The sequence below is a fragment of the Linepithema humile genome, chromosome 4 (assembly GCF_040581485.1).
Source record: "Linepithema humile isolate Giens D197 chromosome 4, Lhum_UNIL_v1.0, whole genome shotgun sequence".
Taxonomy (NCBI): Eukaryota; Metazoa; Arthropoda; class Insecta; order Hymenoptera; family Formicidae; genus Linepithema; species Linepithema humile.
Window position 1 is genome coordinate 30518243 of NC_090131.1, and position 27786 is coordinate 30546028.

At 31.0% G+C, this 27786-nt stretch overlaps 4 protein-coding genes and 2 non-coding genes across 10 annotated transcripts; 4 read left to right on the plus strand and 2 right to left on the minus strand.

Annotated features, from left to right (window-relative positions):
- The first annotated feature begins 1150 nt into the window (after positions 1–1150).
- On the plus strand, positions 1151–5403 carry nanos. 2 transcript variants are annotated; one of them, XM_012365078.2, is made up of 4 exons: positions 1151–1423; positions 3607–3829; positions 4116–4262; positions 4524–5403. In XM_012365078.2, exons 1-4 carry the CDS (start codon positions 1303–1305, stop codon positions 4531–4533), a joined length of 501 nt encoding a protein of 166 aa, XP_012220501.1. In that variant the 5' UTR covers positions 1151–1302; the 3' UTR covers positions 4534–5403. The 2 variants fall into 2 exon arrangements, with proteins under 2 accessions (XP_012220501.1, XP_012220502.1); XM_012365079.2 differs by having other exon boundaries at positions 1152–1423; positions 4116–4266.
- A 4077-nt stretch (positions 5404–9480) lies between these two features.
- LOC105671079 (protein masquerade-like) lies at positions 9481–13417 on the plus strand. Its single transcript, XM_067352903.1, has 6 exons — positions 9481–10027; positions 10369–11408; positions 11825–11987; positions 12191–12462; positions 12569–12780; positions 13042–13417. The coding sequence occupies exons 1-6, from the start codon at positions 9681–9683 to the stop codon at positions 13156–13158; spliced, it is 2151 nt and encodes a 716-aa protein (XP_067209004.1). The 5' UTR covers positions 9481–9680; the 3' UTR covers positions 13159–13417.
- A 389-nt stretch (positions 13418–13806) lies between these two features.
- Positions 13807–13878, minus strand: TRNAH-GUG (transfer RNA histidin (anticodon GUG)). Its single transcript has one exon. It is a non-coding gene; the product is annotated as a tRNA-His (tRNA).
- A 412-nt stretch (positions 13879–14290) lies between these two features.
- Positions 14291–14362, minus strand: TRNAH-GUG (transfer RNA histidin (anticodon GUG)). The gene has a single exon. It is a non-coding gene; the product is annotated as a tRNA-His (tRNA).
- A 1148-nt stretch (positions 14363–15510) lies between these two features.
- LOC105671136 (phenoloxidase-activating factor 2) lies at positions 15511–21144 on the plus strand. 2 transcript variants are annotated; one of them, XM_012365064.2, is made up of 6 exons: positions 15511–15669; positions 17075–17467; positions 19008–19307; positions 19591–19859; positions 20199–20362; positions 20582–21144. In XM_012365064.2, the coding sequence occupies exons 2-6, from the start codon at positions 17103–17105 to the stop codon at positions 20783–20785; spliced, it is 1302 nt and encodes a 433-aa protein (XP_012220487.1). In that variant the 5' UTR covers positions 15511–15669; positions 17075–17102; the 3' UTR covers positions 20786–21144. The 2 variants fall into 2 exon arrangements, with proteins under 2 accessions (XP_012220487.1, XP_012220488.1); XM_012365065.2 differs by having other exon boundaries at positions 17075–17431.
- Positions 21145–21285: 141 nt separating this feature from the next.
- Positions 21286–27399, plus strand: LOC105671135 (uncharacterized). 3 transcript variants are annotated; one of them, XM_012365061.2, is made up of 6 exons: positions 21286–22650; positions 24334–24550; positions 25095–25460; positions 25830–26035; positions 26613–26772; positions 26971–27399. In XM_012365061.2, exons 2-6 carry the CDS (start codon positions 24340–24342, stop codon positions 27102–27104), a joined length of 1077 nt encoding a protein of 358 aa, XP_012220484.1. In that variant the 5' UTR covers positions 21286–22650; positions 24334–24339; the 3' UTR covers positions 27105–27399. The 3 variants fall into 3 exon arrangements, with proteins under 3 accessions (XP_012220484.1, XP_012220485.1, XP_012220486.2); XM_012365062.2 differs by having other exon boundaries at positions 24334–24529; XM_012365063.2 differs by having other exon boundaries at positions 26869–26983.
- Positions 27400–27786: the final 387 nt, after the last annotated feature.

Consider the following 27786-nt stretch of genomic DNA (forward strand, 5'->3'; position numbering starts at 1 on the left):
GATTCTTTTCAATCTCTGATCCTTCCTGTTTCTTTTCAATAGAAATTGGGAACTGTACGACTTTGCAGATAAAACTTTGCCATCTGTACTCGTTTGATTTTAGTTTCTTTCCTTTATAATTTTTTCAAATCAAAGAAATTTTATAATGATATATCGATATTGCTGAATGTGTTAATTGATGCAATATGATTAAAATTGTATTTTCAATCGCACAGGAAAAGTTTCACGAAAATGAAACCGAGAATTGCGGTAATTTCGCGCCTTTTCTTTCATCGCAAAAATGTACCTATGATCAATCGCCATATTTACCGCATCATTAACGACAAAAAACTAACCTGATATAGTCGTCGATCTTTTCCAAGAACTAACAAACTTCCGAAATCCCCCTACTGCAGGCGATGAAGTTGCGTAAACACGGCAAACAGGCGGCATCGCTTGAAACTGCGCGGTAAACGCCTTTGTGTGTTTTTTTTTCTTTCGCCTTCAGATTTTCTATCATACGTGCCGACACTTGCCGATACTTGAGCATTAGCTGCGACAGTAGCATCTTTCTCTCTTTTCTTAATAGGCTCTCTCGGACCAGTGAACCAGGGTTGTCACACGAACGTTGTACCGCACAAGGGCGCCAAATGAAGAGGACCATTAATTACAAATATAAAAAATACTGATATATAAATAAAATGCCAATTATAAATTTTAAAAGACATAGAAATGCTTAAATATATAAGAAGAAAATTTATTAAAATTAGCTCTTTTAATTGAATTGAAAAATTGCTATGATAATCATATTTTTATGTAGTAATTTATAATAGATTGTATAAATAAATAAATGTACAAATAAAAAATATTTTTGTTGCTCATGCATGTTTTATTGATGCATGTTATATATAATATTAATTCATTTAATTAACTCTGACTTTTCTTTAATAATTAGACGTAAATCAACATTTAATTATTCCGTTATTAATTATTAAAACTTTAAATTATACGTCAAAATTTCTGTGACATTTTATTATATTCTTGATTTCAAAACGTCATTTTTTTTTATCTTTCAAAAATTTTCGTTTGAGAAATGTTAACCGAATGTTTGTACAAGGGCGCTTTAAATGGCAGCATCGGTCCTGCAAAGAACCTTCGACAACGCACATCCTTCAGCCAAGTACAGTCGTCCCGTCAGTCGTGCGGCGAAAGTTGCCAAGTTCGGTCGGTGTGCACGATTCGTCGTGACTGCGTGACGTGCGCCAGTGTTTCTCGAAACTCACGTGTAAAAATTAGCTACGATATCGTAGCACATGGACGATTATGTGCGGCATGTTACCAATGCTGCAAGATCGCTGCTCGTTATTCCCGTTCAATCCCAGCCTGGAAGATGAGATCAAGCGGCTGTTCGATCTCACTCTCAACAGAAGGCCGCAGCCAAATGGTATGTTGTAATAACTATTTGTATGGCTAGTGAAGATCTGTACTGTTTATGAAGTGATTATTTACTATCTCATGAATAACGTTTGAGTTCAACTAATTTGATTTGATAATCGTTTTTGTCGTAATTATTGGTAATCATGATTTGCCTAATCACTAGTCATTTGTAGTGTTGCCTGATTTATAACTCTATTATTTGATCTTGTTATAATGGGCCGTTCGAATAGTGGGAAATCTATCATATTTTAGACTGTTTGGAATTAAAACCTAAACAAAAAAGGAAAATATCTTTTAAAAGCTAGTAAATTTTAATTATTTTTATAGTTATGATCTTTGAAAAAGAGAAATATTGTGAAAAAGTGTACCTATACATATTGATATAAAAATTAAAAAGTATTGTATAAAGGAAAGAAAACGTTTTACAACATCAGTTTTTACATTATACAAATCTTTCATTCCTTAAATCTTTCGTTTTATCTTTCATACTTTTGCATTAACGCGATTTGGTCTTTTAATTATACTATATTTTCGATCTGTTGTTCTTTTACTCAAGCCTCAAATAAATATATAACTCAATTTAAATGTAGAAAGTATGAGGGCGAAATCTTGAATTGTTAGAAAGTTTTAAAATATGTAAAAGACGATTAAAGATTTTCCAAAAATAGAATATTAAAAAATATCTTAAAAATTTATATTATGCTATGCAGATACAATACATATGTAACTACGATAGCTTTATTTTTATCTACGGTTTCTTTATAAATCACAGTTCAATATTCTTTTGAAATGTAGAAAGTAAATCTTAGGTAGTTAAACTGCCACTGTCATTAACAAGTGACTATAAAGCAACCATTTGGAACCATTTTAAAAGCTTTGTTAAAGTTGCCACAAAAAGAGAAAACGGATCTCTGTCAGGAAACATAAAATGAATAAAAAAGAAATGTATATGACAAAATCGGAAATTTTCTAGATCTTTCGCAGATTTTTGAATGTGACAGTTACATCATGTTTTGAGTACATCATGTAAAATTAAAGAATTTGATTAGATATGTAAATAATAAATTGTTTTTTAATTATCACTGATTAGAATATTTTTCATCTCATACACTTTGTCTTTTATAGCGATTCGAGTGAGCAATTATGAGAAACATGCGTGGAAAAAAATGTTACATTAGCATGATAAATTAGAAAGAAATTCAGAAAAATTATATTATGACATAGTTAAAAAAGATAAGAAAAGAATATTTTTTCTAAATCTTATTTTTTATTATATACATTTCACTGAAATTATTTGACGCAATATGATTTTCCTTGATTTTATTTTTTTAATATGTCAACGAAAAGTACATTCTTCGATCACTCAACTGTGAGAAGAGTCATATTTTGATCGTCCCACTTGTATTTTATCCGTAATTTGTTCGCGTTTAGTATACGTGCATCTTTCTTCATTCCGACCGATCCTTTATGAACGCGATCGACTGTCGCCGTCAGCACTGATAAATAGTATATTTTATCGACGAGGAAACAAAAACTTTCAGCTTGCTGCAAGGGTGTGTTTATTTCTCGGTACCAATTTTCGATCACGATGACGATAACGATGACTCTCGACGAATATCGCGTTCAGTAAACACTTACAGTCGTTCAGCCCGACAAACGGCCGTGCGTGTTTACAAATCGCGGCGTATTGAATTACATTCTCTTCTATGTGCACCTAAAGACGACTCACGACTGCGATTCCGAAGCAACGGAAAAGATAAGACGTTTGTGTACTTTCCTTTTTTTTATACAGGCTGTTTCGCTGTCTACCAAATTTAATTTTAAAAACTCACTCTTGATTTAATGTCGCAATCATCAAGAACGATGATTTTTGACATGAAGATCTGTTCAATGTTTGATGTAAAATGCCCACTTTTAATATATTAAATTTGAAAAACAAATTATACAATTACTTATACAAAATTACTTGACATATTTAAAGCGGATTCTTTGTAGGAATAAATATAAAATAAGATTAAATAAGTAATGAAATGGGAATAAATGTAATGAATATTTTACACACTATATATTGAACTGAACTTCAATAAATCTTTATTATTTATTAGAAAGTCTTAATATTAATGTAACAATTTTTTTGCATTATACTGTATGTTCAAATATATCTAATGATCCGCTTCATTCTTATTGCAGTCGAAGAAGTGATGGAAGAATTTCGACACAACGGTCGTGATTTTGAATATTGTCCAGACTTGGACACCGACATGGGAAAGCAAATTACACCTCGACGAAAAAAGAATAAAAAGCCATTGCCGACAGAATGCGTCTTTTGTAGAAATAACGGTGAAGAGGAAACATATTATAGAGAACATTTATTGAAGGATGTTGACGGACGCGTTTTGTGTCCAGTTCTCAGGTGCTTTTTTTTATCTTAATAGTGCTTTTAATCAAATTCTTGAAGAAATGTCAGATTTTTTGATATACATACTCTGTTTAGTTCTCAGGTAGAGTTTAATAAAAATATGGATAGTCATTGGCTGCAGTCCACTCGACGCTACAAATTCTTCGAAACGTCAAGTGGACTGCAGGCACCACAGTTGTTATTGTAGCACTTAAAATCTATTGATACAATCAGGAGATTCGGATTAAATCTGGATCTGTTCCGAGCTTATAATTCTGAAAATCAAATTTTTAATCGACAGGGCTTACACGTGCCCGATCTGCGGTGCATGCGGTGATGATGCACACACGGTTAAATACTGTCCAAAGGGTCCTTACAATCCTAACTCCTTGACCACAGCGAGTGCCTTGAAACTCTTGAGAAATTCCACGGGAAAACGTCGCAACAAGTAGGTAAGATGTTACATTATGTTATTTCGATTGTTGTCTATTTTGCAGTAAATGAGAGAAATAAAAAAAGCATACTCATACACGAGTATGCGCCCACCATATATACACAAGATGTATAATAGAGAATAAACAAATTATTTTATAATTGTAACAATAAATCTTATCAAGTATTTTTTGAAAAAGTCTAGAAAGATGTAATTTCCTCTCTCTTTTAATAAATATCTGAAGTAACAATATTTTCTACACGATATTTTCAATAGGAAGAAATAAAGAAGCACGCACGTTTCGAGCATCTGTCTGTATCAACTGCTCCTAGAGGCTACCCTATTGTACCCTATGATACGTCTAACACAAGTTCGTCGTGAGATATGTTGTATCTCTAAGTATTGTGTACAATATTTCTCTTAATATTTGTTCGTATACACAAATACTAACGTTCGACGTGATCTCTCGTATCCTCATGGATACGCTACAATACTGATTTTAAATTGAGATCGAAATTTGACTTTATCAGTTGGTTTCTCGCATTCTTTCTATTTATAATATAATTTATCCTATCTATCTCATTTTTCGTAATAAAATTCATCTCGCATCATGATGCACAATTCATAATTCATATTATATGCGACAGAACCGTGCTGATAAAAAAAAATTTTGATTTAAAGCGAAAAAAAGTTTCGGGAATTGCGTGATTAAGTCAATTTAGCGGGCACAATAAGTGTTACAACATGTCGTGATTTTAGGATTAAATGTAATTTCCAAAGATAATACGTTTAAGCGAGAGAAATCTTAAAAGGTTTAATCAACTCGATTAGACAATATTGTCTTAATAGACAATAATTTAGACATAAGATATTTAATATCTTACGAAAAGCTTATTGCTTTTCAGATTATAAAAAAGAGCTTAATAATGAGGTTACATTCCAAAGATTTTTGATACAAGTATTTGTGAAGAGTTCAGAGATAATATGTGATAAGTACATTTGTAAAATCCATTTTAGATACATATTAGATTTTTATTTTGAGTAAATTTTGAAAATTACGTACTTATCACGTATTTCTTTTTTTTGAATTTTCCATTTATATTCTGACATGTCAATAACGCTATTACTATTTTTTTTCTTGAGGAATATCAAAGAATCAATATGATTTGCGACGATTATAATCCACCATAAAAAAATCGTTAGATACTTTGGACGTAGATGAAAATGTCAAAGCTTGGCGATTTCTTTAATTCTGAAGAACTAATATTTTTTGACCGTGTGCTTTCTATTTGATTATGATTTACGATTATATAAGTATTTACTAAAAAGAGATTGCATTGTTTTTTTTATAACACAGCATTCATAATCCGACAGCTTGATTTCGAAGACGTATTTGAACGAAAATTTTGTACAAACTATATGCGTTGCATTGCTTTCAGATAAGAAAATCGCATTTCTAATTTGTCTTGACTTTGAGATGCAACAATAATGATCTTTAAAGAGAAATTTTAGAGTTTTGCTCAGACATTTCTGTAACATGTTTGTTAACATTAGTCTTTTATTTTCTATTCGAATATATATTCCTCTCCCTTTTCTCTTTTCCGTAGAATAAAGTTTTGACCAAACTTTTGCAATCTGAGATATGTACCTCTTTATTTTAATTTATTTTAATTTATTTTTCATTACGACGTTCTACTGAATGTTCCGACGATTATGATCTCATGATTGCATCTTACTTCGCAAATGTTACCATTGAAATTATTAATTTTGAGGATTTATATTGCATTTACGTTATTTGTTTTTTCTTTTTTTTTCGCTCAAATGTTGTGATGATAACTTGTGCCTTACAAAATGTTTTTATAAAATATATATTTCATAATATAGGGTGATAAGATATAACTTAATATATATAATATAATATAAGATAATTATACCGTGCATTCTATGCACTTTTCTACGAGTTTAAAATTTGCATTTTGAGAAAATGAAAAGTATTATCGATTGGTACCGAATGTTTTGGATAGATAGCAAGAAAATAATCGTTTAATTGGTACTTAATTTGAGCAACACTTAGATTACAATGATATTAATTTATACATTATAAAATGTATAAATTTTATGTCTACGAGTTATCATCTTGATGTTAAATTGTGTTTGTGAAGGCGTGTCCTTTGCGTGATATCCTATGTCTCTTTATAAAAAATCTATAACAATAGTTTATAATAATTGTGCTTTATCAAAAATTTTATATGTCTAAATATATTTTCGTGAACATTTTATATTTATTCTGCTATATCCATTGGTATGAAATCAGCTATTCTTAATTCTATGTATTGTATATACGTGTTATTACCACATTCGGAAAATATTGGAAACGAGGTGTTGTTACTGTCAGTCTAACCAGTATCTTGTCAAGGCCGTCGAAACAAAAGCTGCTGAAAGCGCGCTTCTTAGTGTTTAGTTTAGACGTAGAGCTGGCTGTTGCTTCGTAGATTTGACAATTTGTGGAAGACGCGCGCTTTTTTTCAGTCGACATTTCTTTCCAATATTTCTTAAAATTCACGAAAGGACACACTTCGTTTTCAGCACATTTTGTATATATGTTTAATAAAAAATAAATGTACAAAAAAATTATATTTGTTGACGATAGACAACATAAAAGCTAATATATTTTTGTTTATGGGAAAATTTTTTAATTTTTACTTATGTATGCATCATTTCTTTTTTTTTCTTGTAATTATTATTTTGAAAAATTTATTAAATTGCGGTGAAATTACGTTGAAACAATAATTTTGTGAAAAAACGTAAGTTTTCTTCGTTATGAAACTTGTAGATCAGCCGCATGATAAATTTTTTTATGTCGAAGCTTTCATTAAAAAACTATTAAATATTTGAGTTACACAGAGATTAACTTAATATTGAAATTTGAGTTTTCAACTTTTCTTTTTTTTGTTACTCATACGATAAAATGTTAATGTAGAATATAAGATAGTGTAAATTGATTCAATTCAGCGCTATTGTTGTCTTAATTTCATCTCGACAATCAAATAAAAACAGCCAATATTTATGGTACCTTTCGCAAATTAGCAATATTCAATAGATTATACACGAGTAGTTATTATCCATCTTTAAAACATTTCAGTTTTTGAAAGAATTAATTCTTTTTTCTATTAATTATTTTCATCATATTAACAAATTTATCTATATATTCTGTTAATTTTCAAAAATGTACAAATAATTTCTTGAATATGAAAATAAGACAATATACAGAAAATCAGATATTTATAATTTACAAATATTATATTTATATTCCAATACACATGTGAGCGTTGAATTGTAAAAAGTTTTAAAACTGGTCAAGAAAAATACTACGCGGTATCTTTTTATTTTATAGCAAAAATATTTCACATTAAACACTATCTTTCAACGGCAGCTTTTCAAAAATTGAAATATTTTGAAGATTTTACATGAACTGAAAGAAAGAAAAAGTAAAACATACTCGAATTAAGGGCAATACCATAAATATACATAATAGTTTTGTGCCATCATACTTGTGATGCGTTAAATAATATGTAAAAATATTACGAATTGTTCCTATTAGAAATTAATAATAAACTTGTAGCGTGCTATGTTAAGTATCTAAGATGTTGAAATATGATACGTAATTTGTATTACGAAACATACCATTTTTTAATAGTGCGAATATGCTCTTACTTTTGTAAGATAATACGTATCGTATTTTGATGATATACCTGACTAAACTTTAGAATTTCTACGGATACTATACAGTGCTACTATAATATCATAACTGATTATTCATAGTAAGGCGCGAGATGACGTTACAGTAATTCAAAACCGTACAGCGACGGTATTCGCGATTAAGAACAGTACCAAGTGATTAGCAGCACGTAAGACTAAATTTTATATATCTATATAGATATCTATATAGATGAAAGTTCAAAAATAATAAAATGAATTTGAATACGAATAAGTTTAGAGTAAACGTGCATATCGCGACTCTAAACTTGATCAAATTGAAATTTATTTTACTATGTTTAATCTTTCGTCTATATAAAAACAATTTATTCTTACATATTTATATATATTATATATATAATATGTATAAATAAATAAAACGTCAGAATTGCGTTTTTGTTTACGTGCGTAGATTAAATTTTACACATAGATTTTTCACACATATTATATCCAAAACGCGTGTTTACGAGTTTGCAGAATAAAATTTTTTGGATTTTTATTTTCATTATTCGCTCTAATATCGTACAAAAATCTCCGCCTATTTAGAATTCTTGTTTATTCTGGACCTGCTTTTTTGTAATTATTTGTATTTTAAGATTATATTATGCGTTTTGTCATAATTACCATCTCGCCGTTCCGATATTTGTAGCAAAGTTAGTAATTATTCTTATTTTCACTATATTAATGTATTATTTAAAATATATTTGTACAAAAAATTGTATTATGCTGAATAATGGTTAATAAAGAATGTATGCATTTAAATAAAAGCTGCGCTCTATTCATCTTTCTCTGCATAATATATGTATCTTTCATAAATTTCTTCAATAGTGTATCTAATCTCACAATATATTTATCGACAATTATATGTAGGTAACACTTTCTGCCACTTTATGGTGTGGATGGGTTAAAAATAAATCTTTAGATATTGCATAACTATCTTTAATAGAATCTTTTCTATATAATATACATATAGATAGATCAGTTTCATAATTTACTCGACGACAACCTAATTTGCATAATCTTTAGTATTTTTCAATCAATCCAAATTAAATGAACCATTATATTATTTTAACGTTAGTATTTAATTATATAATTTAATTATATTATTCCGACTCACAATGATTTTTTTATGTGCTTATAAAATTTTTAGTAATTGCTATTTGCTATCTTTTGTCGACTATTGAGTAAGTAGGTCATGTCTTTGTATTCGACTGGTTAAACAGATTGTCCTTCACACATTGTACAGTGTACATATTATTAAAATCTCTGGCGAAATTATCTGATCGTACTTATTCCAATTTAACAATGCATTTGTTATCTTTGGTGTTAATTATCAATTAAATAGGCCATTCTCCTGTATATTTGATCAATTAAACAAATTGTCGTTTATTGTTTTATATAAACTTTGTAACTTTTATGTAACATTTATTTTATTATATTATAAAAAATAATTCCTATTCTATTAATATTTTTAAATAGGTATTGGTACATCCATACATCATTATTACATTTCACCTTCAAAAATTAACTGGCATGACAAAAGATACGCTATTAGCGTCATATCTGAATCTGGACATTCCCCATAAACTAGCACATCCTGTGTACATAAACGTGCGCTCGTGTTCAAAATCGTTCATAGATCGCGAGCCGCCGCGATAGAAACGACTCGTCGTCATCATGTCGTGGTTCTTCGTGCTACTGGTGAATACAGTTATTACGATAACAATGATCGACGTTATGTCCTCAGAAGGTGCAAATCGCGGATCCAATCAGATCGAAAGACCGATTATGATTCGGATGAGAGATATTGATTTTCCTCGAAGTGCAAACGTGATGTTCACCGGCTCCTCGTCCTCTCTATTTTTTCTGCATTTGTTCAAATACAAGCCGCAAATACAATACCAGAAGCTGGATAAGATCCCTACTACTACTCCGATGGCCAGAGATTGCATTTGCGTACCGTTTTATCTATGCGACGATAATCAGACTGTCATAACTGATGGTACAGGTGTAATCAATCCACGGTGAGTCAATCATTGAAATTCGATATTTAATCGATATTATTTTTGTAGCTAATTTATCGATGTCGAATTCTAATTACCCATTTAATTTAACTTTCATCTCGTTTTAATTTTATTTTTATAAAAAAAATTTTTTTAATCTGGACGATTCAAAAGTTATAATTTTGCTTCACGCCAAACTTACTTCATCTTTACTTAATTTATTTCTTTATATGATTTTAAATTGATTTAATTTTCTATTCTTTTAAATTCACATTTTTAATTGCTAAACCAAGTTTCAAATTAAGTAAGATTGATGAAATCAATTTCTAAAATATTATAATGTAAACCATTAACATGTTTAGTGTTCGGATATGCACCGGAGACTTCGAAGTCTGCTGCTATCTGCGAAATGCCACAATACCACCGACGATACCAACAATTCCACCGACGATACCAACAATTCCACCAACAATTCCACCGACAATACCAACAATTCCTCCAACGATGCCACCAACGATACCACCGACGATGCCACCGACGATGCCACCGACGATGCCACCAACGATGCCACCAACGATACCACCGACGATGCCGCCGACAATGCCGCCGACGATGCCGCCGACGATGCCGCCGACAATACCCCCGACAATACCCCCGATAGTTTTTCCTACCAATACACCGAGTCCTCCCGTGACTGGATTTCCGAATTTAAACTGCATCTGTGTAGTAATATCGCTGTGCAATCCTAGTGGAGTAGTTATTTTTGCCGGCGAAGGTGTACTAATTCCGCGACAGCAAAACATACTGTGTCCCGGTGCCAACCTGGTCTGCTGCATGATACTAGCGAACGTGACGCAACCAACGATACCACCGACGATGATGCCCACGACAACTACGATATCACCGACGACTGCACCACCTGGACAGACACAGCTGTGTTTTGTGTGCGGCAACACCGTTCAATGTTTTACTTGTGCAATCATTATCACGCCTGGCGGTGGCGGTATGATCGATCCCAGATTTTCTCAGATCTTATCGGAAGGAAATATCTGCGCGGCGGCAAGTTTGCCGACCTGTCAAAACACGATGATGAAACCGATCACGGAACTGTTAGGCCGGTTGAAGAATCCGAACACACCGCAAGCTTGTTATTGCGTAAAAACCTGGCTGTGCTCCGCGGGCAACGCGGTCAGCCCGGATGGTCTTGGTATAATTGATTCGAGATTCACCGCGTGCTCGTCGCCGGACGAAGTGTGCTGTCGACTCGCGGGAATCGATCTTCTTCGTAACATCGGCAAACGCAGTTCTGCACCCGCACTTGAAAGTTTCACCGTAAAAGGACGGTCTGATCACTCGTTTCCTCAAATCAATTGCGGTATACAGAACAACAGTTATGCACCGTGTAAGTATAAACAAACCCATAAAAATGAAAAATTGTACATGTAAAATTTAATTCTTTTATTTAATAATTGAGGAAATATAACACATCTTTGCTTCGTTGCAAATAAGAAACAATTATTCCAAAATTATATTAATCTATAAATTATTTTTCTGAATTTAATTGTTTAATATAAGAGACAGCGCGAATATCAAAGTACAAAGAAATTCCTTTACTATCAAAAGATACAAAGTGATAAAACGTTTCGGCCCAATTTCATCCTCAGTCTAGCGGGATTATAATTGGTAAGACACGTGGAGTTAACATGCGGCTGTCACTTTCCAGCGCGCCGGCAGCGTAATCAAGCATTTAAAACTGCTACAAGTTAATTCAAGTTATATTTGAATGATAATAATAATAATTGCTGATCGTGTTTACAGCGCAGCCTTTTTCCGCTAACTCTGGAAAAACTTATTTCGCCGAGTTTCCATGGATGGTCGCACTTCTCGTAAAATCCGCAATCAGCGGTCCTTATACTTTCAAGTGCGGTGCTTCGATAATCAGTAACGCTGCCATTATCACTGCCGCACATTGCGTAATAAAGTACGTATATAGATTGAAGTCAAACGGTTGAAATATACACAATTTTTTATAAAAACTAATGTAATTATAACAATTAAATAACTAGTCATAGAGAATTGTGCTAGATTTTACGTGAATACTTAAAATAAATAATAAAACAATGTATAAAATTTTTATCAATATTTTACACCATGATCTACTTTTTTGTCTTAAATTTACAACAGCGAAAAACCTGAGAACTTGGTGGCACGCTTCGGTCAATGGAATATAGAAAATAGCATTCAACCACTACCTATTCAAGAAGCAAATATTTTCACGATAGTTGTACACCCTTTGTACTACAGCGGCGGACTATTCCATGATGTAGCTGTCCTTGTTTTGGAGAAACCAATTACCTATAGCGCTAATGTTTTTCCGATTTGCCTTCCCGAGCAAGGTATGGTTTTCCCGACCGGAGCCAGATGCTACGGAATAGGATGGGGTAGCAATTCATTCGGTAAGCGTCGAGTCAAATTTATTATGAACTAAATCCTTATTATTTCTTTATCATGAAAATCATCATTCACGCATACATTTATTATACTATTATATTTTGAAACTAGAAGGAAAGTATCAAGCGGAACTTCGAAAGATAGACCTTCCTATTGTCGACAGAACGGACTGTCAAACGCGCTTACGAAGCACGAAATTAGGCCAATATTTTCAATTGCATGGATCATTTATTTGCGCGGGAGGTGAAGCGAACAGAGATACGTGTCGTGGTGATGGCGGTGGACCTTTGGCTTGCCAAGCTACCACAGGACAATTTTTCCAGGTAAATCAGATTATTATAAAAATATTTGAACAGTGAGTAGAATAATAAAGTGGAATGAATAGATGTAGAGCTTTCTAATCAGTTTTTTTTTAAACATTTTTTTGCACATTGATCTAAGTATTCGCAATTTTAAATTGCACTAAATTCTTTATCGTTTTAATTAGCAATAATTATGTTTTATTGTTACTTAATATTTTATTTATCTATTTATTATCTATTTGATACAAATTAAGATGGAATAAGAATAAATTTTTATTTCAGGCTGGTATTGTATCGTGGGGTATTGATTGTGGTGTTTCTAATATTCCTGCAGTATACTCTAGTGTATCACAGCATCGTCAATGGATAGATCAGCAGCTCGCAACTTACGGAGTATAGCAATGTGTAGTATATTTAGTATTTTTGTGGCTCAACAATTGGCGCTATGTACTTTTTACTGGAACATTATTATATATTACACATTACGTGCAGTGAAAGAAAAGTCAAGAAGCAATCAGAAAAAAATATAAAATGACAAATAATTTTCGCATAAATTATACTATTTTTTGTAATTTTCTCGAATATTTTGTATGTGCTCTGCATTTTGTTGTATTCTGACTACATTGTAAGCAATAAATGAATAATCGTATTCTCCGAAGTAAGTAGTTGAATATATGAATATATGTATTTTAGACCTGTCCTCAGTATCAGTTATGTAAAAGACTTTATCACAATATAATATCACATAATGTGTAAAAGGGACTCGAACATCAAATGTATCGTTGCCTTAGTTAACGTCGAAGTAAATTCTTCGTACATATGCATTGTATAATATGTAAAAATAATTTTTTTATAAGATTAAACACGATCTATTACTATTAATAATATTATTACTATTAATAATGCATACTATTTTTTAGCCTAAAACACAATATTGTTATATTTGAATTCTTGTGGTAAAAAATGATTGTAATCTTTATTGTTAAAAATTAAAATTATTAAAAACGTAGTGAAAAAAAACTTCCACCGTGACAATGTTTTTCACATTGCCGTGACCAGGATTCGAACCTGGGTTACTACGGCCACAACGTAGGGTCCTAACCACTAGACGATCACGGCTATTGGAAGATATAATGATATGTTCGAGAATTAGATATAATAAAGTCGTATATAGTAATATAATTTAATTATATGTTTAATTAATTCATTTAAACGTAATAAATTATATTAAATTAATAAGATTAATTGTGTCAGATAAAATTTTTAATTTAAGAATTCAAATTTTTGTATACGTAAGATATTTAAAAAAATTTATTTTAACACAATAATACAAAAAACAATTCTATTTTCATAATTGTTTTTAAATTATAAAAATTTAAAAATTAGCAAAACAAATATCTTATGCATCATTAAGATCTTAGAAAAGATTGTATTTAATATTTAAGTATGAACAAACAAGCGATAAAATAATTGAAGAGATTAATAAAAAAAAAATAAAAAAAAGCTTCCACCGTGACAATGTTTTTCACATTGCCGTGACCAGGATTCGAACCTGGGTTACTACGGCCACAACGTAGGGTCCTAACCACTAGACGATCACGGCTATTGGAAGAACCATTTCCAACTCAGAAGAGTTGAGAGTAACAGACACGCGAGTAAAAAATTTTAAATATTAAGTTAAATTAAAGAAAAGTTTGTTTGAATTTCAAACCAAAAATCAAATTTAAATATTAAATAATTCTATACGATTGATGTTTAAGATATATTGAATTTGTCAGCAATATTTCTCGTGATGTGCTGCGTTGATTATTTTTAATTAATATGATCTCTATCTATTGTGGAGGGTCTTTCTGACCGTGAGACGTCTTTCAAAAAAAAAGATCTTTGACTTGAAACTTTGAAAACCAGTTTTAGCAAGTTCTGCTCGTCGCATTACATTCTTATACACTGCATATTTCTTTCTGTATTTGCGTTGCGTTTTTACTTTTTAAAAAATAAAGAAGCATATAATGGTGAAAGTACAATTTACTATTTTTTTAATTTTTAATCTACACTGCATAAGTATAATTTTTTAAATATTTTATATTTTTGGAAAATTTTATTCTTTATTGGAGCCAAAGGATTAGTTTGAGATTTGTCTTAAAAGATAGTATACATAAAAAAGAAATTTAATCTGAAATCGAGGAATACATTAGCTTTACGAAACCAAATGATGACAAATATTTGCACAATCTTTTCGACAAAATATTTTATATCAACTATTTATGTAAATATGCATGCTTTCATAGAAAACTATTGCCAACAATAGTATTATTCGCATTTTGATGAGAAGATAACTGTTTAATTGAGCTACGTGCAATATATTCATGACTTCCTGCTAACGATTAATTGTCACTGATAATAATCTTTTTGCTGATAATAGAATATTTTAATTTCACCTCCTTGCAAACCAGTATTGAATTTATTGTTGCAAATACTACATAAACTTCTGCCTTTTTTTAACTATTATAACTGCAAAAAATTAATAATAAAAGAACTCATCTTTCGCATTTCTATATGAGAGCATTTTTAATTTGGAATCAATCAATATATATATATACTCGTATATTCACAAGGTTCATGCGTCATAAGAATGGGAATTTTGTATTTCGAAAACGAGTTTCATTAAAACCTCCAGGAAAATCACGTCAACTCAGGGTCGACGTATGAGTGGGAAATGCCGGTTCTCCAAGTCTACAGTCCACTACAGTCTTCTCGAAGTAGTAATGACGGTACTCGGCATGGCAAGAAGGAAGGTGGGGAGAATTTGTAATGCTCAGAGTAGGGATTCCTGCGTGGAGGAAACCACAGTTCTACACTCAGAACCGTGCTAATCGCTGCTCCAAGACATTCGTTCATTGTTCGCTTTTGGTGAGTACCCGAAATAAATTTTGTACTTTATCGAAATCCAAAGGAAATTTTCTTTCCCCAATTTTTCTAAATAAATATCAATGTCTTCTTTTTATAGTCTTAACAATATTTAAATTTCGACAAAATTATTCGGTAGTAATGATAATATTTTCCAAGATTCGTGGAGATTTTCTATAATAGCAAAGAACTTAGTTTTTATAGCCTTTTGATATAATAATCTCTAAAATTACATAATTATGTGATATTGGCCTGACGAAATACGTTGATCATATCAGTTTGTGATCGCGTCATTCTGATATTCGTCAAAGGTCAGTGGCAAATTATTTCGAATAAGTACATTAAAATAGGATAAAACGACCAAAATGATTATATAATGTGCCACCGTGCTAATTTCAACACGTTGATTACCCTTGAATAATGGAATTCAAAAAAATGTTGAACACTTGAAAAGTGGAAAAACAGAAAAATGTGGAATAATTAGCAAAATATTCTTTGATCTCATATAAAGTCTATCAGCAGAAAGCGTTTATGTACGCGTAAACAAAATAAGGAAAATATTTTCTTTTAATGACGCATATTGCAATATACATTTTTATTGCGGAAGCAACTTAGAGATAATGCTAATTGCAAGAGAACATTAAATGTCCTGAATAATTTGTAGTCAAATTATTGCAGCGTCTCATATTTTTGAAAATATGGTCACATATTTTTAGAAATAATTATGGATTCTTTTTGAAAAAGATTTGTATTTATTTATAAAATTAAATATCGAAATCAAATACTAAATTTTTAAAATGATTTATCGCAATTATTGCGAATGTGTTATTATAATTATGTAATATGTACGTTTCTATATGTGTTACGTGTCTAATATATATAAATAATATTGTGTCTTTTTTATTATATTTTAACAATTCTTTCTATTAATAAACAGGAATAAATTAGTAAAAAAAAAGAATGATATATTATTAAATGTTTTAGCATAATTTTTGTTTGTATTTTTGATATTTAGAAATATTTCCATATAAATTTAGCACAGACTGTTTATTCTGTTGACGTTTGAAGTAGGAACATTATTATCCACGCTTGTTTTTATTTGATAATGTTTTTTTATGATAGCCGAGAATCATCAAAGGCTAAATTGCTTTACATCAATTATCGTACGAGAAACGAAGTCCGGGAACTTCACGGATCGCTAAATTCCTAGTTTGCATTTACTTCCTCTGATTTTTTTAAGTTGCATTACAACGATTGCTGCGTCATCGCTAATTATAGTTACAAAAAAGAAATATCTCTTTGGCACTTACGATTGCCATTACGAAAACTTCTCGGAACGGAGCATAAAACAGCACGATTTCGCGATGTAGTTTTAAATATCTTACACTATTTTTTATGCCGGCTTTAGACTCAAATCCTTGGGTTTAGCGTGAAGGATGTGGCGAGTGATTCCCGCACTGACCTTGGTCATCGTGGCAGCGGCATTGCCTGCGGCGCAACAAGATAGTGGTAGCCTCGACAGTCTCATTGACCAAGCGTTTCCCGAGGCCAAGACATCTCCTCCATCCGTACCCCAGATAGGCGGCGATCTCGACAGTCTAATCCAGGACGTCTTTCAAACCGGAAACGCCACCACTGTTCCAAGTGTAATTCTTGGTACCAATAACCAACCACCCCAAAAACCCGAAGACTGCGAGTGCGTGCCTTATTACCAATGCAAAGAGGGCAAAATTTTGGATAATGGAATTGGCATCATCGATATCAGGTCCGATTTTGCTGATAACAATGGGCAGTCCCAGGGGTAAGTTTATTTACCAAAGATCGGAGTCTCGGCCGATTCTCTATCGAGGCGATACGGATGGCATGCTGTAAAACTCTTATCTACGACGGTCAAGGATATAATGTGTCGATTAACTCTTTTCAGTATGATAAAATCAAGATTGGGAAACACTTTTTTTTTAATAACTATTAATTTTTATAGTGCAATCGTATGCGATAACGATTAATAGGTCTCTTTCATTATTACAAAGGATTACATGATTACTGATTGATTGATTCCTTTCGTTTTTTTAGTTAGATTTTATAACGCATAATTCTTTTCATTCTTCTTTTAATTTGAGTCTTTGTAATTTACAAAAAATAGCGTCATCGAATATGGCATGGTATTTGCAACAAGTGGTTTGAGTTATATACGGGGAGTGATTCTGTTAGAAGAAAAGCGGAAACGTTGCTAAATCAGAAACGGTTTGCGGTTTCTTTGTTATATGCACAGTGACTAGCTCCCGATACAATACTGTGCACTCATAAGTGACAATGTAATTAAATATATTCCATGAAGCAACTGTTGCGCTTATCGAGGGCATTGCATTACATTGCAACAATGTTAAAAAAATGACATTATCATTATTATAATTGAGAGTAGTTGAATTATTTTAATAGTAACAATTAAAACCGGAGATGAAATTGATATATTGTAATCACTGAAATATTGAAACGTCGCTATCGAAATTAATTGCTATTTGAAATAAAATTCAGTCTGAAGCGGAATACATTATTTATCAGAAATTAACGCAATTTGCGATTAATATCTTTTAAAAATATTCTCTGTATATAGTTGATTCTGCATGTATGTACATATAGACATTTCTGACTTCGTAATGAAATAAAACTAAATTGGTAAACATTGTGCTTTTCAGACGTTGGAATTTTTATTTTTAAATTCGCTGATTTTTGTAAGCATGCCTCCTTACTCACGCCGCATGAGACTATCTTTGGAAAACAACATTCTCCTGGAGCTGCCAATAAACAATAACTCCTGTAATATTTAGCACGTACAATTACAACAAATCTCATCGCGATTAATAAATATACTATCGCTCAAGACAGACAGACAGAAGGCAATTGTGGAAAACGTTGGAAATATAATTGCTCATGTTTAAATAATCACTTAATAATTCGTGATTAATTAATATCTAAAAAATGTGATATTTAAGAAAATACTGATGTTGCTTCTACAAATTCTAACTAACGAATTTTAAGTTGATAATTTGTCAATGTTTAAAAGATTTTTAAAAGTAGAAGTTTATTTAACAAATTGTCAATGTTAATAAAGTTAGTAGAATAAGAAAATTACGCTCAAAATTATCAAAACTTTGCTAGTTAAAAAACGACAAAACTTTTGTTTTTACTCTTTTACATATTTTTTAAATGTCTTCTAAGTTATTTTTAGATTTTTCTCTTAATTTTGTCTACTTATTCGATTGAACAAGCGTGTTCAAATTAATCGAGATGATCAAGAATAATTAATCTTATTATTTTCATAATACATTATAAATATTTAGAGGTGTCGGGCCGTGTGAAAACTATTTGGATGTTTGCTGCAAACCACCAAATATACAGCCACCATCCACGCCGCCAACAATCAATAGAATCGGATGCGGCCAGCGACATCCCGAAGGAGTCGGTTTCAGAATCACCGGCCAGACCGACAATGAGGCACAATTTGGCGAATTTCCATGGACAGTGGCTATTTTGAAGGAAGAGGCCATAGGAAACGACGGCCAGAAATTGAACGTTTATCAATGCGGCGGAGCTCTTATTCATAGACAGGTCGTTCTTACCGCGGGTCATTGCGTTAATGGGTCAGTAAACAGTTTGTCATGAATGTCTTTATGATGACAAGTGATATTTTTATATGTAACCACTTGAAAAGTTAGTTAAAAAAACTTGACAAATGACTGATCTATTTGCCTCAGTTGTAATCTGTGTAACAAGTAAAATATGAAAGGAAAGCTATGATTACATACGATACAAATGCTATTCGAAATGTTGGAGTAAAGATAAATAGCTTTTGCCAGAAATAAGTATTATTTTGCATTTTTATTTCTTGATTATTTTTCTGACTTAATGTATTTTGATCAATAGAAAGCAACCGAACGAGCTAAAAATCCGCGCGGGCGAATGGGACACGCAAACGAAGAACGAGATCTTTCCGCATCAAGACCGCGATGTGGAGAAAGTTATAGTTCATGAGAATTTCCATTCGGGTGCACTCTATAACGATTACGCTATCCTGATCCTGAAGGAGCCAGTCGAGTACGCAGACAATGTGGATATCATATGTCTACCAGAAACGAACGCGATCTTCGATGAATCGAGATGCTTTGCCAGCGGATGGGGAAAAGATGTATTTGGTAAGTAATGCAAAAAAAATGGTAAGCAATTTCACACAACATGCATATCCTGAGGACGTTCAGAAGACATTCCAAAGATATTGTATCTCTTAAAGATATCTTCGGGATGTATGCTGGACGTCTTTTGGATATGCGTGCTGTGTGGGATGTAAAACAAAAAAAAAGAATATTGTAAAATGGACCAAAACGTTTCTGTAGTGTTATTCTATGGAATAATTTGTCTCATTGTCAGCCTGAATTATAATTGACAGCGTTGTTTTAAATCATATTGTTGAAAAATTAATAACTTAAGTTATAAAATTCAAGCTGATAGTTTTATATAGCGGTATTTAATTATAGGCAAAGAAGGACGTTATCAAGTGATCTTGAAGAGGGTGGAACTTCCCGTGGTACCCCATGATACATGCCAAAATATTCTACGTACCACAAGATTAGGAAAATACTTCGTTTTGGACAGAAGCTTTATCTGCGCGGGTGGGGAAGCAGGAAAAGATACATGCAAGGTAATACTAAAGCATTCTTGTACGCATAATTTCATTTAAATATATTTAGTGCAATTCTATAAAATATATATCTTAGTTTCATTTAATTTAAGTAATTCAATAATTCAAAATTGCAAATCTCTGTCTTGGTGTTTTTTTCGAAAGCTCAATAAATCCATTTTTTAAATCCATCTTTTAATTTATAGTGAAAAAGTGATTCTTTATAATTTTTTTCTGTAGGGCGACGGTGGAAGTCCGCTGGTGTGTCCTTTAAGAAACGATCCAAAAAGATATGTTCAAGCTGGAATCGTCGCTTGGGGACTTGGTTGCGGTGATACTGGACTTCCGGGCGTTTATGCTAACATAGCTTACGCTCGCCGATGGATTGACGAGCAGATGGCCTTTCATAATTTAGATAATACAGTCTATCAGTATCCTAATTGATAACTGTTATTATCCGATGTGCCAATCGCGTGAATTTGTTCGGAATGATTAAATTACATGTATTGCGTTAATGTATGCGTTTTTATAGAGAGTTTCTTGCGCTGAATACATCGAGAACAAATGTGATGGTTAACAAGATGCATGTTGACCTAATACTCATTGTCAAATGATATAAATTAGAGTAGTATAAATCTCTTTAAAGTTAAGAATTGCGTGTTACATTTTATTTGTCGACGGAGTGACGCGTTTAAATATGACTATAGATTTATGTAATGAATAAGCATTATAAAAATCAATGTATAAAATTTTATATGTGAAATACAAGTCAGTAATACATTTTTATTATAAATAGAGAAAAAGTAGTGCTAAATTATTATATTATATTAGATTATATTATTATCAAATTATATTAAAACCTTCAAAATATTATAATAATTTTTAATTAATCAACTGTCAGTTTGTTATAATACTATTCAGTTAAAGATAGCAATTGCGACTTTTTTGATCAAATTACACAATTTTGAAACCAAATCTGCATTTTTTACGCTAATACTAATACCGGTAGGAAACGTTATTTTCCATAAAATGTAGGATTGGTTTTAAAGTTGCATTATTCGGACAAAAAATCATAGCAAAGGAGGATGAGTAAAATAGGCCGATTTTGGCCCCCGATTTTGGGGAGCGACAAGTAAAAACGATATGTTTTTTTTGTAATTTTTGAGTTGCTGAATCTAAATCTGACCTTTAAAAATGTCTAATCTGTCGGGAAAATATTAAAATCAGCATATAAAGCTGTCAAATATCTAAAACCGTGAATTATTATTATTGAGCTTTACAAACGTATTAATTCGTGTTTTCCTACTAGTAAAACATGATAATATTCTCATCTCTAATAGTTCATGTTCTGCTTGATAAAAAAAGTAAAAATTGTTAATATCTAAAAACAGAGGCATTATCGATGGAAACCATTTTAAGTCTTGACTACTGCACCTGAGAGCATTGTTGTTTATTACGCCTTACAATTTTCTCCACACTCATAAGTATAATAGATTTCAGTTTATTAAAAGTATTTTATTATTGTAGTATTTTTACTATTTGTGTCAACTTGTGTCTTTTACTGGAAAACAACCATAGTATATTTTATCATTACAAACTGTAAGATTCACGTAAAATATATTTTTAAGTATCAAGATCCATTTTGACCAAATAAGGCCTTCTTTATTTATTAATTTGTGTTGTTAATATATCGATCAATTTTCACTTAATATTGTTTATTTCACTATTGTTTTATTAACATACCATTCTTATAATAGCTTCTTACCCAAGTAGCATATGTTTGTTTTATATACGTTTCCTAAGTGTATCCAATGTTTCTTAACCGTTAAGCATCAATAAGAAACATTTTTGAAACCATTCAACAGAAACATTTTTGAAACCATAATTTAAAAAACGTTTTTTTTCACGTTTTTAATTCAAAATTATGTATACGTATAAGCACTACAGAGACTACATGTTAATTTCTATTTCCAAATGTGCGAATACTAAAAAGAGCGTTGAGATTAGAATTATCGATTTTCATGTATAGATCATAACAGTGGTGCGATGTTTTCTACCGGGCTCCCGGCTTCCGAGCCCCACACAAGCGAGAAGCGTGTACATGTGCTGAACGCTTTGCGCAGCATATGTACGCTGTGTACAGTACGCACTTCTCGCTTGTGGGGCTCGGAAGTCGGGAGCACAGTAGGAAACATTGCATCACTGGATCATAGCCGTTATGACATGACTTACGACTTGACCTATTTCATATCAAAACGCCGAACGCCAAAATTTATATCAAATATCTTCGCACTTCTGCGGCAAATAAGGTGAGTTATATATGTATATTGAAATACAATAATAATATTAAGACTCCAATAAAAATATCAATTAATATTAAGTGAAAAGGCAAAAAGAGTCGTTGCTAGTTATTCATGCAATATATTATACCATATACGGAGTGTACGGGTGGTTTCAGACCACCCGTACACCCCGTTTAAAAACGAGAGAAGTGGTTATTTAAAAAAATGTTTCAGATAAAAGTTGTTGATGATCAAGTAATGCATTACATGAGCATATGCGATTGACCTTAAATGGCGTCGTGAAGGTCATGTCAAGGTCGACTTGAATTTTTTAAACGGGAACCCTTACTTTTTGTTTCATATTCTTGTAGCTGACGTGAAGGCGTTTTCGAAACACTGGTTACAAACCCTTTTTAGTTGAGATCTTCCTGAGTTATAAGACTTCAAAATTTAAGTACCGCCGGTGTTAGCATTACCCAAGATGTACCGCGTGGAGGTCGCACGGTCGGATTAATTGCTTTCCCTTTGAAAATTATTTGGAAAAATTAAAAAAACTTGTAAGATAACCCGCAAATCCTCATGCACAACTTTGTAGACGTATATTTGAACTCTCTTATTATTCAAAGGCTGAATTACCAGTAACTAAATTAGAACCAAAAGCATTTTGAAAGACTTACACTCAGAAATACAACTGACTTGATTGTGCAATACAAGAAATTAAAAACACCGACATATGCTTTGATGATTTTTTCCCATGACAATTGCGTTTCAATAGAAGAGATATCGTTGTTCAGATTGTAAACATTCTGTGCTTGGAAAATCAATTTTATTCTTTAATTTGTCGTCGATTCTTGAAAGTTTCTGAGTTTTATAATTATCCATATTCGTCCAAACTATTGAACATTTTTAAGCTGTCTCACATATCACCTGACATTGAAGAATTTCCTTTTGCAACAGTAAAATATAAAAACATGTTATTATATGAAAAAGGGATATGAAAAAGGGACTTACATTATGTTCCCTCTTCTTCATGAATTATAATTAATGCATTTCTTTTGTGTTATATATTGTATACAGGGTGTCTGGCAATAATCGCCCTACCGGTCATATACAGGTAGAGGAGGTCAAACCGAGTAGAAAAGTCCTTTACGATTTTTTGATTTTCGTAATAAGTACTGAGTAATTAACGAAAAAAGATCGGCAAATCCGCGCGAGTAAAGCACGCGCGGCGAGAAGGACGTCCCACTATTACGTGATCGCTAAGACGCAAGGATCTTAGCGTTACGCACCGTTCGTAAGTTACCGTTGTCATTTGTAGAGCGCTCCTTCCAACGCTTTATCGCGCGCCTAGTGATCGCGTAGCAGTGGGACGTTCTTCTCGCCGCGGATCTTTTTTCGTTAATTACTCAGTACTTATTACGAAAATCAAAAAATGATAAAGGACTTTTCTACTCGGTTTGAACTCCTCTACCTGTATATGACCAATGGGGAGATTATTGCCAGACACCCTGTATATTATTGTATATATTTATTGCATATATTATTTTTTTAAAAAGAGCAGTGTCAGTATCAGTTTTTAAACTAAGTAAGTTAATAATTTTGTTTAAAAAGGTTTCAAACTAAATTTATTTATATTTAATTATATTTAGTTATAAAAGCTTGAATGTTCTACTCTATTTTGTAAAAATATTATATTTTTATTTTTTTCAGATTATAATGTATTCGTTAATAGAATTCCCTATGAATTGTGGACAAAAACCTGAAGTTGAGGTAGTTCCCAATATTTGGTTGGATAAAAAGGAAGAAACATGCTATTGTTTTTGGCCGCAAACAGCTTCCACAAAACAAATTCGCAAGGCTATTGAGAAATGTTATTTACCAGAAAAAAACTGGATAAAATATAAATGTAGAGTATTGCATACATATGGTAAATTTTTTTATTTTTATTAGTATTTATTAGTAGTTCCAGCACTAGCTATTCTAATAATTCTTCACTAGTATGGCCAATAATTCACTTGCAATAGGGATACTACTGGTCACTGACCAGTATCATTACTGACTAGTACCAAATTCCCAGTAGTACAACCATAAAATCCAGTAACACTTCTCAGAATCATTAGTGTATTACTGGCCAGCCAGTAATATTTTTCTGTAAGGGCTTATTACCAATATTTAACATATATTAGAAACTTAATCTATTTTTTATTAGATTATTTCTTATCCTGGTCTTTTGCTTCTTTCTCCATATATGCCACATATTACTCTGTTCATTTTTATGATGTAATTTTCTTATATGTTGTCAGACTAAAGTATTATATTCTATATTCGTAATATATATTTCTCCACCTCAAATCTTTCTTAAAATATTTATGAATGTAGTTTTCATTTTTTTTATTATACACGTTTCCGATTTTTGAATTAATGACATTTGATTTTAAAATTTATTAGATGATTATTTTATTATTATTTAGCTTCTTACGATGATGCGAGGAAAAGATTAGTAAATGCAGAATTTACGTCTACCCTCGAAACTGATGTAGAACTGCATGAAAACCAACGGTCAAAAAGAAATATAAAAAAAACTTTTCGACTTAATTCGAATTCTTTAGATTCTGATACAGATGAAAAAATATCATGCAATAAGAATAAAATCTCATCTCCACCTATGTTAGTAACACCAACAAAGAATAGTAATGTTTTACCGAGAAGATCTTTAATTACTTCCAAACCATCAACATCGACAGCCGACAGTTCTCCAAGGTTTTCAGAAAAAGCAGTTAATCCTTCGCAAAATACATTAAGAACTACATTGACCAGTTCACAATTTGACAAATCAGGTAAGATATTAATATAACTTCTCTGTACATACAAAACTATTGCAGTAATATTAGCAATTATTTATAAAAAACATATAACTTGGAGATAGCTTTGCTCTTGAGATACACTGCACAGAAAAATATCCTAAACAATCTGCACTTTGATCCATTTAAAGTCGCTTTTTTGAGCAATTTTGCTTTAATTAATTAATTACCTATTTTTAATATTAGTTTATTATTTATACGCTGGTTTCCATACTTGCGTAGTCCAGCACTTACTATTCAACTTTTCCATATTTCATTATTTCTGTGTTAAGAGAGAGAAAGAAAGAGCAGTGTTAAAAAATAAATTTATTTTTTTTTAACTCTAATATAAAATGTTATTTTTAGATTTTTCTTGCCTTATTCTAACAAAATTAGCAAGTTTAGAAAATTCTATGAATTTGCTTTTTCCGATGGTTAAACAACTTGTAGCACATTTTCGACTATCAACAATACCACATATAGAAAGTACTCCCGAAATGCCAGTTGACACTAAAGAAAAACTCGAAAATGTTGAAAGATTTTTAAATACAAAACAAAATTTTGAATATATGGTAAGTAAAAATATTCTTAATTTTTAACAATCTGCCATTTTTTATTTAAAAAATGACATTGATTATAAAATTTTAAAAATAATATTTAAATACACATATATTTTATATAGTTTATATGTATGAATATTTCACATACACACATGGAAAGAGAGAAACTTTGTGTATTATTTGTAATACACACTGAAAGTACAATAAAATGCTGCAATAAAAACGTTCAACGTATATACGCTTTTTTTCAAATCAAAACATTCTTCCTAAAAAAATTGAAACTTAAAAAAATTAAAAATAAAAGCGTTATACTTATTATTAAAAAAGAAAAAAGCAGCAACCATTACAAATTTAATAAAAAGACTTATTTTCAAATAAAAAGATTTATTTTTAAATAAAGAAAAGTATGAATATTATTCAAAATATTTTAAATTTGATTTTAGATTAGAGAAAAAGATTGATTTCTTCAGATTTTGTTTAATATAACTCTCTAAATTCTTATTATACATTTTTGCATTCTATTTATTTTCCTTTTTTTTTAGTCTACATTTTTTAATTAAATTAATACATTATTGTTATTCTTTTTAAGGTGAATACCTTAGTTATATCAGGCGGTAAAACGATTGCACAGATAACAAGAAGAACATTGGAAAGAGTAATAACAAATAATTACGCTAAGAACTTTAATTGGGCAGGAAGACCGCCTAAAAAAGCCTTCAAGATTTTAAAAATAAAAGATTTGATTATAGGTTTGTCTTTTTTCTTTCTTTTTTGAAGTCAGTCAGCATTAATAATATTTAGCAAGTGTGTTTAATTATTACATATGCATGTATATTATTCTATAGCTACAGTACAGTACGTACATGCAGCTATTGTAAAGCTGTATTCAATAATTATATATATATATATATATATATATATATATATATATATATAATTTTTTACAGCCACTGTAAAGAGCGTTGAACCAAATGCTGCAGTAAACAAAATTGAAAATTCTATTAAAGATTGGTTAAAGCTGTCATCTGTTCGTATTGCCTTAGCCGAAGCTAGGGCATTAAAGAACCTCCAGCGACAATAGTAATTATAAGGATTAAGATTAGGTTTATATAAAAACATAAGTACAAAGAAAACATAAGTATAAGAAGAATTTTTTTATTTACGAAAAAAATTTAATGTTAATTTTTTTTAATTTTATTTGTGTTTCAATTTTTAAAATTTATTTTTTTTAGAATAATGTTGTTTAAAATGTTGTTTTATTTAGTATAATGTTTTTTAAAAATTTAATGTCATAAAAGTTATTACATAATTATTGTAAGAGTATTTGATATCTTATTGTAACAAACAAAAAAATATTAACTTTGCATTTATATAAATACGTATATTATTTTTACGGATAAAAGAAAAAAACATTTTTCCCTTTATTTGCAAAAAAAATGTGCTTTTCTCACAGAATTAATAAAATAATACATTCATACATATGTATATGTGTACCCAGACAGCACAAATGTTTTACAGATGTTTTTATGACATTTGTGCTACCTGGGTACACATATACATATGTATGAATGCATTATTTTATTAATTCCGTAAAAAAAAGTACATTTTTTTGTCGGAAAAATAACGTTTTTTTGATCGTTTCTTAAACGTTTTTTTTTTATTGTTTCTTAAACGTTTTTTTGATTGTTTCTTAAACGTTTTTTTGATCGTTTTTTAAAAGTTTTTTTGTCGGAACAATAACGTTTCTCTTAACGTATTTCGGA